General features: G+C 39.4%; 1 protein-coding gene across 2 annotated transcripts in view; it reads right to left on the minus strand.

The window, feature by feature from the left end:
• Positions 1–19,883, minus strand: part of GSK3B (glycogen synthase kinase 3 beta) — a 152,098-nt gene that overhangs the window by 88,785 nt on the left and 43,430 nt on the right. For both annotated transcript variants that reach the window (XM_065852550.2, XM_065852539.2), the window contains exon 2: positions 6,131–6,324. In XM_065852550.2, the coding sequence (XP_065708622.1) occupies positions 6,131–6,324 (194 nt within the window). The remainder of the gene's footprint in view (positions 1–6,130; positions 6,325–19,883) is intronic.

A 19,883-nucleotide genomic window follows, 5' to 3' on the forward strand; every position in this document is an offset into this window, starting at 1 on the left:
AGCAATAAAATTAAGGCATCCTTTTTAAGAGTGCCACCTCCATAATGGTCTTATGAACAGTGATTCACTATTCCTCAGATCTTCAAAGTAGCTAAGATGTGCAAGACCTCAAAGACTTAAAAGAAAGGTGCTTAAATGTTATTATTGCTCATCATTATGTCTCTCCGTTGTGACTTTTTATCCCATGGGTGCTTCCAATTCAACTGAGATTGGGTAAATAAAAAAATACATTGTTTTGAGAGAAAGCCTTACAGATTAGTGTTTGAATATTCAATGATCCTTAGATATGAGAGCACTCCGCTAGCTCACAGAAAGAGATTAAATGAAAGTGCAGTCCTTAGTTCAGTGGGAATCTGTGCAGATGACAAGAGGTCAGAGAAAGATGATAATGAATACACCAGAGCAGGTCCAACTCTAGACTGTATTCAAGACTTAAAATGCTGACTTGAGATTCAGACAGCGTTCATTCTAAACTTCTGTGATAACTTCCAATTTCTTCTGTGATAACTTCACTTAGACACTGTGTCCTTGAGAGGGTGTACAGCTCAGACACACAAAGGCAAAGGAAGTCAGACTATCTATAGCCCCAGCTTACAGACTGCAAAAAAGATTTGGTTAAAGTCTTATTTCTATCAGGTTACTAAGTAGATTCCTCATCAAAACAGATCAGCTACACTAACAGTGACCACAGTAGACTGAAGTCCCCTGAAAATGCAACCTGTTTTTCACTATAATGCTACTATCTGCTGCATCTTAAACAGTCAAGGATAACAGAGCCAAGAAAGAAATCGGGGAGGGCCAGCTAAGACTGGAACGAATTAAACCCAATTTGAAGTCAGACTCTCACAGCAGTCTGCTAACCACTGAGATTCTAAGAGTAAAATATCTACATTTCATCAGTCAAAAGGTTTACAGTTTTTGTAGGTGCATGTTTCCAGAATGACACCTCCAACCACAAGCAGAGACACACAACCTATTAAAAAAATTGGGTCAAATAAACTGTTGAACGCTTTAAACAGAAAAGTCTCTTGAAAAGTTAACAGGACTTAAGAACCTAAACACCTAGTTGTTTTCCAATGGGAATTCTTCCTTGTGGTTTTACTTTTTTCATGTGAGCTGCTACGATCAAAGCTGCTGAAATGAAGTTAGCACAAACAGCAAATATGGGCTACTTTGAAAAGATCTTTTTATACTTAGCAGCTTGATATATTTCAGGCAGGAACTGAAGGAAAGCTGTTGCTCTTTCAGAAGCATTTCAAATAGCTCACAAAAGTACACACACCCAGCAGAGAAAGAGAAATGAGAACCTCAACATATTTTTCCATCCTGCTGTTTTAGGGGGTTTTAAAGCTCACATTAACACTGAAATTTTACATATTAAAAAAAAAAGGGGGGGAACCACACACACACAATACAGATGGTCACAACATATATTCCTCCCATAGTTAAAACCAGGAAAGAATACTGCCTACTACTCAGTGGCCTCAGCTTTACCAACACATGGTTTCTTGTTTACAGACCATCAGGGCTCTACTTCGACATCCTCTAACACTCCAGAAGATCTGCCTATTTAAATAATTCAGACAACTAAGCTATAGGCACACACAGTTGGATTGCTAAACCTAGATAGTCCCTGAATGACGTGACAGCTTGAATGGCATGAATGGTTCTCGCTACAGAATTCGGTTTTCTCTTGCTGCACACTTCAGGTCTATGTGAGCCATTAACAAGAAATGTGATGCCCAATCCAGATTGTCTGAAGATGTGTGGGATTATTAAGAACTCTCTTCATCATTTAGATGGCAATAGCCTAGCTCTAAAGCAGAAACATTAAGCACTGCAATTCAGATATGAAGAATTTAAGTATTTATTCTCAGTCAGTTGAGAAACATTTCTAGCAATTCGCACATTGATTCCAACAGGATTTCTTAAAAATGGGCATGGAATGACAGAAGTAACAAAAACTAGACTATTTCCTATTTGTGCTAATATACCTGCTTGCTTATTATTGTTTTTTGTAGAATTAGACAACAAAATGACTGATTCTTGATCTGCAGAATATCCCAATGAACATGCCAACAAAAGCAGTGCAAGAAAATTTATGCTACCAGTATTTTTTTTTCCAAGCATCACAGTTAGCCTGTGTCAGTTAAAGGTCTGCACAGATGAAAATAATTGAAAATAATATTTAGAATCTAAATGCAACTATCTTTACCAGTGTTTTGCATGAGGACCTATTCCTACACACCTGTGGGACAACAGCAGAAACACAATATAGACTTGTGAAAGGTGGGACATAATCTTCAGGAAATTTTGCCACTTGAATGGATTTTGACCTCAAAAACTTGTGAACAGCTGTCTTACAACCATTTTTGAAGAGAAACATCTCTTATCCTTCTTAAACTCTTAATTGAAAAAAAACTAAAGAAAATACACCCTCTATATTGACTAAAGACAAATTCAGTGATCCCACACATGAACAATAAACAGCATGTCGTTTGTGAGCTACTCACCTAAGTGTCATGCAATTGTCCAAAATTACATTACTTAAATTCCTCACACTTAATATGGAGATCTAGCTTAATGAAGGCAGAAAAACTGCAGAGCAAAATTAAGCATAAACTTCTGTATGTTATTTATACCCCTCATCCATTTATCTCTATCCCTAGTGTACCAATACTCTTGCTCTAGGTAACACTGAACTCTACATATAGTCATTTTAAAACCCAGACCACTTCAGAGACCCTGTTTAAAATACATCCATGCAGGACCTGCACTGGCAAGCTGAAGAATCAAACAACTACAGCAAGGGAGCAGAAAGAAGTAGGAACACTGCAAACTACTTGTACCATCACAGAAACTGTAATATTCAACTCTTTAGCAAAGACTTCACAGTCACTTGATTCTGGCACAATGGCACAAACCAATGCTGCTGCTACTTCAGTGGAGAAATTTGTTACAGTAACAGGGGGAAGAAAAAAAAAAAAAAAAAAAAAAAAAAGACAATCCCCCTCCGGTAATTCCAGCCTTCAATCTTGCTTTAAACCTGGATAAAAGTATCTCAGCTTCTTGGCAGAGATCTAAAAACTGGCAGCTGTGGTGGATTTTCCAGCTCTTCACTCCAGATTCACAAAACGCAGAAGGAGCCTCTCTTGGGACTTCCTAAACTTTCCAAATTGTGTCCTTTAAGTTTCAACACTTCCTGCTGGCTTTTCTAAAAGCACTTCTTTTTAAGAACTAAATCACAACAAAGGAATTATACTGTGTGTACCAAGATAAATCCGTCAGGATATAGAGATAAGCAGGTCCCAGCTTGAAGCACACAGCTGAAAGTTTTGTTGGCGATTTTATACTTCAGGAAGCAACTTCTATGCATTACTTTGCTCTTGTTGCTTCCCCACCACCAGGGCCAGTGCAGACAGGTATTTCTGAAGTGTTCCCTCTCTTCCCTCAGAAGTTGATAAAGCCGATTTAAGCCAATCAAGTTACTGCCACCTTTGGCTGTCTGCAGTAGGGTTTTCCTCATCATTGCAAAAGCAGGGCTATATTATACATTCGTGAGAGCAAAGAAGTAGCAAATTTCTTAAGGAACTCTACTCACCAGGGCCTGGATCTAGACTCGGGCACCCGTGTAGGGCTGGGAACAGCCCAGCTGAGTTGGAGACCACAGCTCAGCACTCAGAATAGAGGAGTTGATCCGCTCCTGTGTTACAATCAAACTGTACGGCCAACAGACATTCTGAGTTCCCTGTTTAACTGGTAAAGTATCTGGTCCTGCCTTTACAGTCCAGATCGGACATTCCCAAAGAGTAGCAGCCCCTGAAGTAATTGTATGCTACTCTTGATATAAGATACATGTCTCTAGCTTCCAAACCCATCTAAGCAGAGGCTTTCATCCAGCCTGCAGGAATTTACACCTCCTGCCAACAGAACATGCACTTCCAGCTCAGAATGTGGAAAGAAAGGGAGGACTAAACTGATGAATGACAGGAAAAACTAGGGAGCTGAGACCAAAGGTAGATGATGATGTGCAGCTGGGATATATGTTTGGCATAAGAACATGAAAAAAATGCCTAACTTGAATACTACTGCAGATGTGACCTATACAAATTATAAATTTCAAATTACTGCTCTCTACCTGTAAATCTACACATGCACTTGCTATTAATTCCACCTAGTTTAAGGGCACTGGATTTTCTCAGCTATGTCATCATACATAGGCAATTAGCTCAGAGCACAAACTGTGATCAGGCTACTTAGCTTTTTAGTTTAGCTTTTTTCCTTAAAGATGGATAATATTCAAAAGATGTCACATCTTTTCAAACTACTCAAAGGAACACTTCAAAATAAAAATATATACAGTCAGATAAAAAAATGCCACTGAATCAACTACTGAAACAAAAATCTATATTTTATTCTAGATGCCTAGTACAGATTTATATAAAAAATTAAGACATCACAAACTATTAGTATCTGATGGGCAGGATCTAAAATGTTCGGCCAAATTTTCATTTTGACAGCCTACACAACCTCAAAGTCACCAGGAATGACAAAGAAATCAAAGATTTCGGTCTAAAGTTGTAGCTGACATCCACCGAGCATGACATGGTAATGGAAATGTCCTGGCTTTCCCCCTGAAACTATGCCATGGGAAGAGATCAAAAAGTTCTTTAAAGTGTGACTAGGTTTAGAGCTCCCCTTATTCCTCTGTCATTTCTGTTCTTTTAAAATAATCCACTCTTACATCACATTGCATGCTTCCCTAGTACTAATTGTCTTCAACACATAATACAGTCCAGAAATAACTCAGATGTAAGAACAATGTAAGAACTTTACACACCCTTCTCAATTAGAAGTTAAATAATGCTGCATGATTACATTAATTTAAACATATCTTTTTTTCATTCTTCATCTAACGCATCTGTGATATGCTGATGCTTGTGGTGATGACAGCATCAGCTTCAAGACTCAAGAAAAAGGCATATACCAGTTCCTTCAAAACTATTCAAAAGGATGATTTTGCTTCCGAAACAGGACACAAATTACAAACATTACCAGTGAAGCTAGTTGTGCACGAAGTCTTACTGAAAAAAAATGAGGAAACTGAGATGATAAAAATGTCATCCAATAGCCTTCAGAAGTATTTCTAAAACTAAGTATCAAGCTGCAAAAAAAAGTTTTAAATTGCTGATTTTCCTTAAATAAGCCTCAACTCCTATTTTCAAGCTCGGAAGTTTTTGTATCTAGACCACGCTAACAAGACTATTCATGGTACTTTCTCGAGATATTGTCCTTATGCTGTAGCTTTCAGATGCTAAAACCCACACCACTGTTTTCAGATGCTAAAACCAGTTCTACCGCTGACTGCTTGCACAAGCTTACCTGCAGGCCACTTGACTATAAGGGAAAGCAGTCAAGCACACCAAGTATCAAGCAGAGAACTAACAGCAGTGATGAGGTTGCTGATGGTCCTTAACTTTTACTTGGTTTAAATATCACCAGATCTAAATATAGCTTTTTGGAAGGCTACTTGTTTAGAATAAAGAATTGCTAGTCTATTAAAACCACCAGAATAGATCACATTTATAAATCAAATAACAAAGGCAAGTATTTTGCCTTCAGTTCAACCTCCCCTGGGTTCAGTATATAGTTATTCTCTTGTCTGGCCTGAGGACTTTGATTTACTCAAACACAGCCTTCCACTGTGTAGGTGCAACACTCAAGAACAAAGCCCAAAGACTTCTGTTCCTTCCAGCAGCTTGATTACTAATGACTGGAGAAGAATCTATGCCAGAATAAGTAAGCATAAGACAAGTTCTTTCCTTGTTTCCACAGCTCATTGTCTGAAACACCCAGTCTGCAACCTGGAAAGGGCACCACAACATCAAATCAGGATTTTTAGCTTCCTGTTTTGCACTAAACCAAATAATCATAACAGTGACTCATGGATTTTCATGTTAAACTATATCCCTTTATCATAAACCATCTGTTTAAGCTTTAGTCCTGGAAATTTTTATATGAATTTATGCGCTCCAATGAAAATAAATTAAAAAAATATCAAAACCACTAACAAGACATGGAAAATGAGATAACATTCATGAAAATATTCCAAACTTACGCATAGGCTCACCTTAAATCTTTTATCCTGCAGGACTTTCTTAATTGCCACAAGCTCTCCTGAATCACAGAGTTTGGCTTGATACACAACACCAAAAGATCCATTTCCAATCACCTTGGTGTCTGTGTAGCTAACTTCTTGTGGTCGGTCTGGACCTTGTCCAGGAGTTGCCACTACTGTAGTCACTTTGCTGCCATCTTTGTCTCCTGGGAAGCAAGAGATACACAAATAATCAAGATACATGCATAAACAAGATGACCAACAAGACTAAAACAAAGAGGATAAGGCAAAGATTTAAATCAGCATGCATATTTCAGTATTACTGAGAAAAATAAAAAAACCTGACAAAACACAAAGAAAACACTATTTTTTTACTGAAATATATTAAATGGTGACAATTTTTCAATTAGATTATTGCTAACAAAAATACTGTGTTTCCAGGAGCAAAAAGCTCAGCAACAAAATGCAATGCATGACTAAGACAAGTACTTATTTCTGTATCTGATTAAGATAAGTGGTATTAAACAGAGTGCTGTTTGTGTTACCAAAATGAAGCATCTCCCTATATTTTCCTGTAACTGAAGAAACTGAACTATTAGTATAACCTGTAGAGCAGCACTCTGACCTTTACAGGTATACATCTGGCAACAAGAACCAGAAGCATTACAAAATTTGTTACAAACACACCTACATGTTAAGCTTCAGCTTGCATGCATTCATTAGAAAGTAAAACCTTTGTCAAAACTGGCTGCATGCACCTGAAGTGAAACATAGGCTGCATCGTACAGCCCAGTCCTGCTCCTCCTTTCTTCCATGCCCAGACTTCCTTGCAAAGAAGTGAGACACTCTCTGGGGCAGACGGAGAAGGGGAAGAAGGATGACAACGGAATGCACTTAGCTTGCATCTTGACATGAACCAGAACACAGACAGGGACCTGCACTCAGGCTGCAGGACCCTGGCGGGTGTTGCACAGGTGAATGAGCTTTGGTGCAGATGCAGCAGCTGTGGGTTTCAGCAGCCCGCAGCCAACCACACAGGCACTTTCCCAGCCACTTTGCCATCAGAAGACAAAGCCGCTGTTATCTACCCTTAGCACCACTGTTATCACCAACAGCACTTCCTCTTGTTCAAAATCTTAGACATTTTGCAAGCATACACTGGGCATTTATTGCCCTTCAGTTATGATGGTTTAGGTTACAGAGTCAAATACAGCTGCAAGGAAGAAAAACAGAATCTGTTGTTCCACAGCAGTCACCCTGCAACTCTACAGAAACTGCACTCCAGAGATGTTCATCACATCTGCTTATTAAGAAACCTCCTTTCCACAAGTTCCCCAGGGAGTCCCTTCCAGTCCTTCACTACTCACACGTTTAGAAAGACTTTTCTAGCAAGTAGTTCAAATCACCTTTAGTGCAGTTTAAACAAATAGTTCCTTGTTCCACTCCCAGAAGGCATGTAAAATGGCACAGCTCCCCTGTGCCCTCTTTCCTCCTATTCCCCCTCTTCAAATATGTGAGGTGTTGTTGCAAGGAAAGTTACTGTGATAGAGAAGTGATTTCTCGTGGTGCGACCTGTCCCCTCACTACTAAAAATATCATGTACAGCACCCAAAACTAAACCCTGCAGAAGAAGCTCACCTTGGCTCTACCCAGCTTGCTGGTGACTTCTTGTGTCTGACTTACAACACCCTTGTTTGTACAGCCCAGCAGTGTTTGCAGCTTGTGCAATGCTGCAACCTGGTTGACTCATGGTCAGTTATGTACCAAGTTTCCTTCTGCAGAGCTGCTGCCTGTCCCATCCTTACCCACTTTCCACTCATACACCTGATTACTCTTATCAAAGCCTAATATTCTGCATTTGTCCTGACTGAACTGCATCCAAGATTACTGAACACTCTTTTGCCCACTTGTCACTTCCTTCAAGCCCAGAGTCACCACCAGAAAGAAATCCATTCCAGGATGCTAAGTTTATCTAAGAAATTTGTGAAAATTGTTGATTCCTGTGAGATGGCCTAAAGACTGCAAAAACCCATTAAATATCTCATCCTAATTTTATATTGAACCTCTTTTTATGCTCAAACAAAATAAGCAAACTATCCTTTTAGGTCCCTACAAATTATTTGCTTTTATGTATCCAAGTGTTCCAGGGAACAAATTAAAAATAAATAAAACTCATTAGTGCAAAGAGTGCCAACTGCTTGCCAAGCAATACACAGGTTGCAAGATATTCACAAGGTGAGATGCAGATTTACACATTTGAGGGGAAAACAGACACCACAAAAAAAAAAAAAAAAAAAAAAAAGAAAAGAAAAAAGGAAAGAGAGCTCAAGAGAGGCAGAAAGAGGAGCATAAATGGAAGCAGACTGAAGCTGCATGGAAAATTCACCCTTCCTTTTGATAACTGTACGAAACAAGTGGAAGGAAGCCAGGAAACGAAAGAACATGAAAACCAACTTTTTTTTAATAAACAAGTTCAAAGTGTAAATCTGATAGCAGTAGATCTGTATTTTATTTGCCCAACTATTTTATGATTAGCATTCTAACTCAGCACATGTAAACAGGCAACACCTGTTTTATTGCAACAAACCTCCTAATTTAAAAAGTAATCCACTACTTCCTTGCTTTTTGGGCATCTTTTTTTTTTGGCTTTGGTCACAAGGCCAGAGTATAGAGACTACTGTTATGGAGGTTTGTTCCCCAAAAATCAAGACTACTGAAGTCTTAGAGATAAAAACCTTGTTCCTAGCAATACTGGTTGAAATCTGAAGTTCTGGGTTTGAAGAGATCTACTCTAAGGACACCCATCAAAGCTGCAATTCTCTTAGGGTTCTCCTTGATTGCAAAAGCAAACCCTGAATTTCGGGCTATGCCAGGTGGGCCTTCCCGGCATGGCACTGCAATGACCTGGTGAAACGTCTCCAGAGCTTAAATGAGAAGCCAGTCAGCTCTACATTCTTTCCCTTAAGTCCACAGAAAATAGTTCCTAACTAAACTTGATAAACTCTTCAGTGCTTGAAAGTGTAAGCACTGATGCTTTAATTAGTTATACCAAGAATTACTTTGTTTCTTTACCAGAATGTTAGAGAGCATTAAGTCTCCTAGATGTTTCTCCCAGTTTCTTTCTTTCAATAGACCATGGCTCTCACAAATGTATCCACAGAAGACACTGTAAGAACACCAAGCTTTCAAAAAAGCAGCCTGTTAAGAATTTCAGTTATTTTCTATTTCAGAATAGTTGATGCTGATGGACTGTAAGAGTAAAATTCACCTTTAATAGCTTTGATCTGAGAGTAAAACAATTCCTTGCTTTTCAAAGTATACAAATAATATGTATTTGTATCACAGCAGCATCCAGGGACCTCAAGCCTATTTTGCCACTCATTGCACTGCACAGATGCACATACTGATCAGAATACCATATATGGTTCACAGAATCTCAGAATGTTAGGGATTGGAAGGGACCTCGAAAGATCATCCAGTCCAATCCCCCCACTGGAGCAGGAACACCTAGATGAGGCTACACAGGAATGTGTCCAGGTGGGTTTTGAATGTCTTCAGAAAAAGAGACTCCACGACCTCCCTGGGCAGCCTGTTCCAGTGCTCTGTTACCCTCACTGAGAAGAAGTTTCTTCTCATATTTAAGTGGAACTTCCTGTGTTACAGCTTGTATTCATTGCCCCTTGTCCTATCATTGGTTGTCACCAAGAAGAGCCTGGCTCCATCCTCATGACACTCACCTTTTATATATTTGTAAACATTCAAAAGGTCACCCCTCAGTCTCCTCTTCTCCAAGCTAAGGAGACCCAGCTCCTTCAGCCTTTCCTCATAAGGGAGATGCTCCACTCCCTTCATCATCTTTGTCGCACTTCACTGGACTCTCTCCAGCAGTCCCTTGTCCTTCTTGAACTGAGGGGCCCAGAACTGGACACAATATTCCAGATGTGGTCTCACCAGGGCAGAGTAGAGGGAAAGGAGAACCTCTCTCATTCTACTAACCACCTCCTTCTAATACACCCCAGGATGCCATTGGCTTTTCTGGCCACAAGGGCACAGTCCTGGCTCATAGTCATCCTGCTGTCCACCAGCACCCCCAGGTTATCAGAATGGTTATCCCAGTTTTTGTTGTCTGGACAGCGAAAGCTGACTTGCCAGCCAAACAGCATATAAAGGAGTTCACTGAACAGCTTTGGCAAATAGTGGTTTTAGCCTCAGCAAGGCAAAAGATAGTGGAAACACCCTTTTCCAGTAATCTTCAGTACCTCCAAACTGAAACTCCTAATAGCAAACACCAAGCAGCATTATACCACAGCAAGTCTTAACAAGAAACCGAGACAGTTTTCATCTCATGCCTTTCACCTCTTACTTTGTTTTGGACTGTCGGACTTCATGGCCTCAGTAGATAAGCATGCATTGTCAAACACAAAATACTTTCAACACCTTTGACCGTAGGTCTACAACTGAACTAGAACATTACATTGAAAAACTAGAGGAGGAAGGACCAAACACCAGAATACTAAACAGTTTTTACAGAATATAACACATTTGTCCAAAAGAAGTTGCCTTCTGGGTCCAAAAGCAATATGACCTAGCTTTTACTGTAACAAAAAGGCAGATTCATGTGACTGTACAACCATTACCTATGTAAACCACCTTTCTAACATCCAGAACAGAAGCACAGGTAAAAATAGCCAGCTTTGACTCCACAATACATTTGTATTTGCACTTGGTACATTTCATGCAAAAGCTTAAAGCATTTCTCCACACCATTTGGATGTTTAACATCCAAATGCGGTATTTGGGGATGTTTTTTGATGAAATAGTTATTCCAGAAGTCTGTTGTGTGCATGAAAGCAATATCCAGACATTTTAACTCTCAAATGCTCTGATCTTGCTAGTTCACTTTCCATCTTTAGCACAATAACTGTATGAGACGAAGCATGAGCATTAGGTAAAGTCAGTGGTTTGAAAGCAGAGAATACTCATCCATTTGTGAGAAGAAAATACTCCACTTACAAGATGACAGTTTACTAGAGCACCAGTGCAAGCTCTAATTCTATTTTTTGAGTATCTTGGTATAACTCTAGAATGGCTTATGTCATCATTTTACCTAATGCCAATGGCCACTTACCCTTTCAAGCTGAGTATTAGTTTAGTTTTTTACACTCAAAAAAAGCTGAATATATTCAACTCTGTCATTTGTTTATACAATTCGGCAACAGAATCAAAATTAATACGGATCAGTATTATTTTAATGAAATATTTGTATGATTTGGAAACAACAGGCATGCACCTTAAAGAAAACAAATTGTGGCAGATGTTTATCCAGGTGACACAAGGGATTCTGCTACTAGACAAGCATTTCATCACATGAATATCCCACCAGCTGCAGATTCCTACCACTAGTGCAAAGTTGACCATTCTACAAGTGTACTGTGTGTATACTTTTTGCCAATGACTAAATGTAGGTGTCAGTCAATAAAACTCATTTCAGCCCTCAGAGACCATAAAATATGTCCTTCGCTATTGATGAGAAGTGCCCCCATGCCTTCTCTTGAACGGGTCTGGAGAAGGCCCAAAATCACATTGGGGAAAAAAAAAAAAAAAAAAAAAAAAAAAAATCACACCTGCCCTACATTCCTTCAGGTGTTTAGCTTCTGACTGAGCAGTACAAACACACGTTAACATACATACAGTCAGATCTATGATTCTTTTTTCTTTCAGCTACATATACACCTTCTTCCTCCTCTGCCATATGTTTTGAAGTTGAAAGGAAGCGGCAATGAAAAAATAGAATGTTTACAGCTGCTTTCTTCGTACTTCAAACACAACCTCAATCCTTTGCACTGCCTACAAACTCCTTTTCCTCTTTCTTTTGATTTTATCCATCTCTTCTCGCTTCCGTCCTCCAGTTGCTATAGTGCTCTTCACACAGGTCCCCCCATTAGATGTTACTTAGGTTGATTTTTAAGTCCTAAAAGAAAACCTTATAGACCTAAACCATGCTCCCTACAATTTCTGAGGCCATGTTGCTGTCTATCTTCTCTGATCTGTTTTAATTCTCAGTTCCACCTCCCTATTAGGATATGGCTCAATATTAAGTCAATATTCACTACTTTTCCCCTTACTCTAAGGCTTCTCCACACTCTTTCATCTTAATTTGCTCAACGTTCAATATCGTCAACAAGTCACTTCCATGGAAACCCTACACTGCTGAATCCAGCCGCTGCCAATTTGAATAGGTTATAACCAGCAGCTGACACAACTATCTATAGAGAAATGAGTGACCACAAGGGGATGGAAGTCTATCAGAACTGCACTGGCTTTTTTCAGTCATTGATAATTGAGAAGGTCAAAAGATCTGAATACTTTGTGAAACAAGTGTCTTAATAGAAAGCACAAGAAAAGTTATCTGCTAGGATCCGATGCCAAGCATCAGATTCGGCTATGAAACAAAACACCTGCCTTCTTAGATACGTGCTCGTGGCATGCAAAGGCAGAAGGAGGTCACTGGCTCCTCTGAGTCTCTTCACTATGAGCAACATATGCCTGAGGCAACACACTGCCAGCAGTAGAAATCACAGTGCTACATGACATTTTTCTAATAATTTTCCTCACTGTGTTTTTAAAATGTTAATTTCACAAAAAGCTAGTAATTATGAGCCAGTACAGTGGAAAAAGTAAATAGTATTTATGAACTGTTTTACTATGCAGCTTCCTTTCTTTATCAGTGAACTGCATGAATGTTACCAAGTGGGAAACAGTACAAGATAGACATCAACATTCAAGGACCAAATTAGAAAAACTCACAATGCATTTTGATTTTTAAATTTACCCCCCAAAAAGAAGTCCTTGGAATTTCAAAAACAGCTCAGGTCAAACACTAAACAAAAACCTTTAAGTGTGCCAGTCACAACCCAGAGAAGGTAGAAACATTCACTAAATACATATATATGTAGATATATATATGTACACACACACTTGTTTTAGCACAGAAAATGTCATCTGACTTCTTGACTATAACTGAATAACACACACTAAAAGAGCAGCCATCAGACATTACTTAAAATCAGAAGAATCTCACTATTTGTATCCAAGGATTTTGGAAGAGCTAGCTAAAAAGTCTGAGAAGTGATGTTGATTTTTGAAAGGAATAGGAACACTTGGAGAACTTCAAATGTAGATGAGATGATCCATATGATCCTGTAAGCTTAATAACAATTTCAGATTAAGTGCCATACCAGCTACTTTGATAATTAATAAAGTAACAGTGAAGTGGTTTACAGAGACCCGATTGTGAGGACTCCATAATACAGATTACAGGTTCATTTGGAAAAAGAGGCAGAAGGGGAGAAAAAGCATTGATGCAAAAGCACTGTGACTTCGGTAAGGTTTCTGACTTGCTATCACATCCTAAATTAAAAAAACACATATACAGAAAGAAATGTGACTATTCATCAAATTGTAATACATCAGCCCATGAGTTCCAACATAGCTATGATGTAATAAAATATAGTAAGAAGCCCCCCACCAGCATTAATTTTTTTGCCTCACACTTACTGCTTTTATAAATACCCTGAAAGAAAAGCTATGAAGTTCTCAGACGCAAGATTTAAAGAGTTATGCACTCCCAACGAATAAACGACTGGCCTCCTTTTGTAACTCATGAACAAATTAAGAAGGATCCAGGACCCAAGGTGACAGGCCATACAACCAAAACAAGCAAAGACAACCAAACAGCAGAGTCATCAACTTTGACTTGCAGGGCATCCTGGCAGAGACAGAAGTACCTAAGCACAACTTTGCTACCGAAACCTAAAGCAATCTTTAGATGCATAAGCCAGGGAACATCAGCCAGGAAACGAACAAAAAATTGTCTTTCCTATTTGGCATCCACACAACAACTACTGGAATAGTGTATTCACCCAAATAGCTAAAATTCAGAAGTGATTATGCAAAATGCTAGAGATTCAGAAAGAAGCCACAGACATTATAAAGTCAGAAAAATACATTACTTAGAGATTTTAAGAGCTCACACAATTTCAGTCAAAGTGAAGAAGTTGGAAGATTATATCTAAAAGCTACCTGTTTAAGGAACAGACATTTCAGAGAGGGTTCTGATCCAAAGGTGAAAAAGATATTTCACATAATGACTAGAAATAGAAATTGTAGAAGTTTGGGACACAGCTGTGGGTGGACAAAATTAATAAGGAAATTATTTTTTCTAAAAACCTCTGAAGGTTAAGGTCATTTCTGTAACAATTTAAAAAAAAAAAATATTTTAGATTGGAATCTTTTCTAAAGTGCTAGGTTTGAAATAAGAAAGCCTGCACAGGATGAATATAATGACTCTCTGGGTCGTCAGAAGGTCAGAAAGGTTCAATACTTATATAAACTATTTTTTTCTACCCAGCAATAATGCATTGGTGCCATATTTCAACACCAAATATTCTGCTTCCTACAACAGTCAAAATCTACATTCAATCTAAACAAAGGCACAATAAAGTGATAAATGATGAAGGGGTAAAACAGTCATTCTTTGGCTTTATCATTAATGACCAAATGATAGTCACAGTCAATTATGTGTCAATTCACTTCTGTTCAGTTCAATCCAGAGACAAAAAACCATGAAAAATTTCAGCAACAACTGCTAGTTCAAAGACCACTAAGGTAAAAGGATTTTAAAACACTCCAGCCTGAAATCAAAACTGGCCTTGCCTCTAGCTGGACACGAAGGAAGAAAAAAAAATAAAAAAAAAATATATAATAAAAATAAAAAAGAAAATTATATATATATTCATTCCACTTGCACCAAATGACAGTAATGCTTTTAGATATCAATCAATTTCAAAACATTCCAGGAGGCAAAACCTGTAAACCTCCAAAATTGTTGGTACCTCTACATTTTGCTCAACAGCTTCTAAAATGGCAAAAGAAATTCAAAATACTAAGTGCTAAGTTGATGCAGCAGACAACTAGAGAGTGGAGTAAAAAGTAAACACAAAAGCAATGACTGACTGCTGCCTAGTGAAATAAACTATAACATTACTACAAAATAAGCAGTAACAGCTTAGAAAGGCAACATAGCTTCATTATAAAAATTAAATAGTGTGCGACTCAACTGATTTCTGTCTTCATGCCTTTCTGAGGTCAGTATGTCAAGGAAAAAAACTAAATATATTTCCAGGAATGTGTGATAGGTAATGACATGCCTCATATGCCTATAGTTTAACAATAAATACATAAAATTGCATCAAGATGCAGGGACATTTTTTCCTGTTATTTATCTGTTGAAAAAACAACAACAAAACAAAAACAACACTAAAATTTAACTAAAGGAATAGCATCTCGCTTTACTGTGTCTCAGTTCTGTCATTCCAAATGCCATTGAAGCTTCAAGTCTCCCTTTAGAGGTAACCATAGTTTTTTGGAGGGGGCATTCAACTCACTCTCTCTGAAAGCTTAATGCTAAAGACTGTAAACAAGCCTTTAAAAAATGAACGGGGTACTTGGCAGGTCCCTGAACATTCACATGATAGGTTTGTTAAAATGTCCACTACAAGGTCACATGAAGCTCTAAGGCACTGACTTTCTACAAGCTTTTAAGATCGTAACTAAGGAAGCCAAAGCAAGCACAGTACAACATTGACCATGCCCTTGTACTCAGCTACCCCAGCCTGAGCTTGACTCTGAATCATTCAGAAAACAACACAAAACAAACAAAGAAAAAACAAAAACAAAACACACACACAACCCCAATCAACCAACAACAAAAAAAAAACACCAGGAAAAAGGATGGGAAGAGCCTCATTGATCCTGCCCCTTGACCACCAGATGACCTCCCCTGGATCCAGCTGTGGTAGATGGAATTCCAACAGCCAGCTGCTTAAATCAGCCACCAAAAAAAATCCCAGCAAGTTACCATCCCACTGACTTATAACCAAGTAGGTGAATCCAAAAGGGATGTTTACTTGCAGTGTCCGAAGCTTCATCTCACTAACACCTTCCTTCCTAGCAACACATAAAAGGTAGTGCCCACACCTTTGCAAGGCACATCTAAGGCTTGTGTTAACCATCTCTCTCAGTAACACATAGCTTGCTTGGACTACTCTTTCTGTCATGGCAAACGTAGACCATCACAGCAAATTTCTAAGCAAGAGAACTTTCTCAAGCTGCAGTTAACACTGAGGGGTGCAAAGAGGGGGTGAGGGGCAGAACCCTTCCCTATTACCTTAGGAAGCAGTATTTTTTTTTTTTTTCCTGAGAATATACAAAATATGCACCAGAATACCTATAGTAAAATTTCTGCTTTGGGAAAAAAATACAGAAACACACAATTAAGGTAATCTAAACACTGTCTGCTGGTGGGGTTTCATAACCAGTCTCATGCTCATTAACAAGTTATTTTTAGTAGGTACTCTTTCTGTTCTCCTCTCTCCCCACCCACATACAGACAAACCCACCCCACAAAAGTTATTTAGCTATATAAATCAACTTTAAATTTAGATAAAGTCATTTCACAGATTAGGAAGTGAGTACTGAAGGGATCATAACAGCATTTGTCTTCATAATCTCAGGTTAGGTCATTCCTGCCCCAAAGACTTTACAGATTACAGGTAGCACTAGAGACAAGGACAGAGACAGGGAGTGAGTGGAAACAGCATAACAACATTGTTTTAGCATAAGACTGTGGCTTCAACAGTAACCCCCTTTGCTATATAGTTCTGAGTAAATTGTTAGTTGAGAAATTCAGCCTATACAGTACTAGGTTTTCTTATTTGAAGCTTCCTTCAGTTGTTCCTCCCTCTTACATCATCAGGGAACATGATTTAGCAAACATTTTCCAAAGACAACTATAGCAGTTCAGCTGACACGTAATAACTTATAAAACCCCTGTAACTGAACCCTGACAGGGCACCAGAGAACCCCAAGTTACAAACAGATCGTATTTATCCACTTGTTCGTGCCATTCAACAGTTCACCCTCAACAAGTCTATTGATGTCTCCTAGTAAGTGAATCCAACATTGGGCACCTACTGACATGCCTACTTCAAGAGCGCTGTCAGACACTCCAAATCTCCCTCCACTGGAAGACTAACAAATGATCAACAGTTCATTAGGGGAATTCCTAGGCAGCCTCCAATCTTCCAATAAAAGTATTTTCTATGACCTGTAAAGCTTTCACTAAAGTAGATTCTTGTAAACCACTGAAGTACTCCATTGTAAACCACTACAGTAGGACGCTGTCTACTTGCTGGATACATCACTGGATCAGTTTTAGCTCAATTTGTTACAGTTTTCGATTCCAGTTAAATGTACTTATATCACGCAGTCAAGTACATCTCAGATCCCTGAGAATAGACCATCACTCTTCTTCCCTTTTCATTCTCTCTCTGCATCCACTAAGGGGTTTCTAATGCACAAGACCATATCACTAAGCAGAACACAAATAATCACCACCTGCAGCAGCTGCAAGTTGCCAAGACCCTCCCCACCACACAGTTACACAAATTAAGATCATCTTAATACATCGTAGAGGGAGTCTCCAGAGGGAGTCTCTGTTTTCCTACCGAGGTTTAAATAAGAAATCTTCCAATTGTATTTATTACAGCAGTGCTTAAGAACCAAGCGTGAAAAGGATGCCAAGCACCAGGAACAAGAGACAGCTCCAGCCATAGCACACCTGCACACCAGCCTATAGAGCAGACGGACAGACCTAGGCTCAGACAGCATGGCCCACAGAGGTAATAGCGTAATGGCCAGTTGTTTCAGGCAATCGCCACAGTCATTTGAGAATGAAGGAAGAAATGAAGAAAAAAGACCCAAAGGGAAACAGGGGAGGGAAGAAAAAAAAAAAAAAAGGAAGGTAAAGCACAGTAAAGAGACAGAGACATGGGCGAATAAAAACAATCCTAAACCCCAAAAGCAGAGAGAGATAGGAGAGATAGATTGGAGCGGAGAGTGGAGAGCGAGAAGAGAAGAGAATTTGGAGCAGAACTACCATCAGATTACTCCTGCACAGAGAGAGGCATCAAACAAACAAGTTCTCTGAGCACATGAAGCACTTGCTGTTGCCACCACTGCAGGCAGCCCAGGCTGGCAAAGCCTCCAGGTAGTTCTCTGTGGCCTCTGCAAACCCTGCCAGACTGTGCAGCCATGGATGAAGGAACAGGGAAAGAAGAGTGTAGCTCCACATCTGCTGAAGTCTCCTTGGCAGGGTCCCTTCTATATCACACTGCTGCAGTGATCTACCACAACATCCGATCCTTGTCGCAATGTTGCACTCTCAAACCTCAAATGTTTTGTCTAAAAAAAGAGAGCGATTTCTGTATTTATCAGTAAAACAGGTAGCCTTGAAAACCCAGGTGCAGTGAACAGCATCAGCTGCTTGAACCTGCAGTTTTCCAGTGGGGAGATGGGGCAGAGCTCTACCTCCCACACAAGTTCTGATACATTCTTTTACTCTCCAGGACATCAATCTCTCCCTTCTGCCAAGCACCCTGCAATTAGTTTCTGCCCTACTAGGACTTCAGATGTTTTCTTACTCTCCAACTTCACTGAACACAGCACAGAAATACAGCATGTACTTGTCATGCTGTTCCCTGTAAGACCAGGAAACAGCATCACAGACCCAGAGTCCAACCTAGGGAGTGAAATCACAGCGAGAAACAGATTGTCTGGAATCTGATACAGCAGCCAAATTCCAAAGAGAAAGACAGGTGAAGCTAGTTAAGGCATTCATTTGATGCCTATCTTCTAACATTGGAGGAGTAAGAAAACTGTCAGCTGTTCAGAACCAACACCCAGCTTTGGTAGGAAGTACCATGGGAAAAAAAAAAGTCAAGAAGCGAGCAGTAGCTAACCTGAATCCCTATGATGAACCATGACCTGTGGCTGAACACCATTCTAAGAGTGGAAGCGTTACAGAGAGCAAAAAAAAAAATCGAGCTGTGCTACACTATTCAATTTATGCTGCAGAATACAGACCAGCTCTAAGACTACACAGCCTCCAGGTCCAATCCAAGTTACTGCTTTAGATTACACCACAGAACTACACAGAAATTGAATGAGTCAGTTTAGGTTAAAGATGGTTTTGCATTCAAGGAGAGCATTATCTCAATTAACATTAAAAAACTGTAGGCTTGCCATCAATGCAATGCAGATATTTTCCACGGCACAAATAGCTATCTTGGTGAAGGAGCTCTTATTACAGATGAGGCAGCATTTTAGAAGCTAGATGCATAAGCATTTCATCATTGGCAAGTCTTGCTTTTTTATTTTAAAGTAATAAAAATAGTAGGGCAAAAAGAACAAGGGAACTAAGTGTTGGACATCTCTAAAGCTATTTAAGGTAACCAGAGAAACTAAGCTCATTTTCGCATTATACATAATGTGACTAAAGCAGGGGCTACTGCCCAAAAGGATGGTCTTATTTCCCACCTTCACACTCCTTCCATGGCAAATCTGGCAATCTTGTAGCCTGAGGATGAGTCAGTTCAGCTTCCTGATCTGACAAACTAATCCATCTCCAAAATGATACAAGCCTCAAATCAGCAAGCTGAACCAACTCATCTTGAGGACAGGCAGTTGTCAGATCTGACAAGGGGAAGAAACATATCAAGACTGTTCCTTACTGCCTATTCCCCCCCACCACCCCGATAAGCCACGCTAAGCATAACACAAAACCACATCCTTTGTCTCAACCCCACAGCAGAGCTGCAGCCCACAAAGGAGGCTGCCTTCAGAAGGGCAGTGCTGGTCCTCCCAC

Source organism: Patagioenas fasciata, chromosome 1, assembly GCF_037038585.1.
Source record: "Patagioenas fasciata isolate bPatFas1 chromosome 1, bPatFas1.hap1, whole genome shotgun sequence".
In the NCBI taxonomy this organism is placed as follows: Eukaryota; Metazoa; Chordata; class Aves; order Columbiformes; family Columbidae; genus Patagioenas; species Patagioenas fasciata.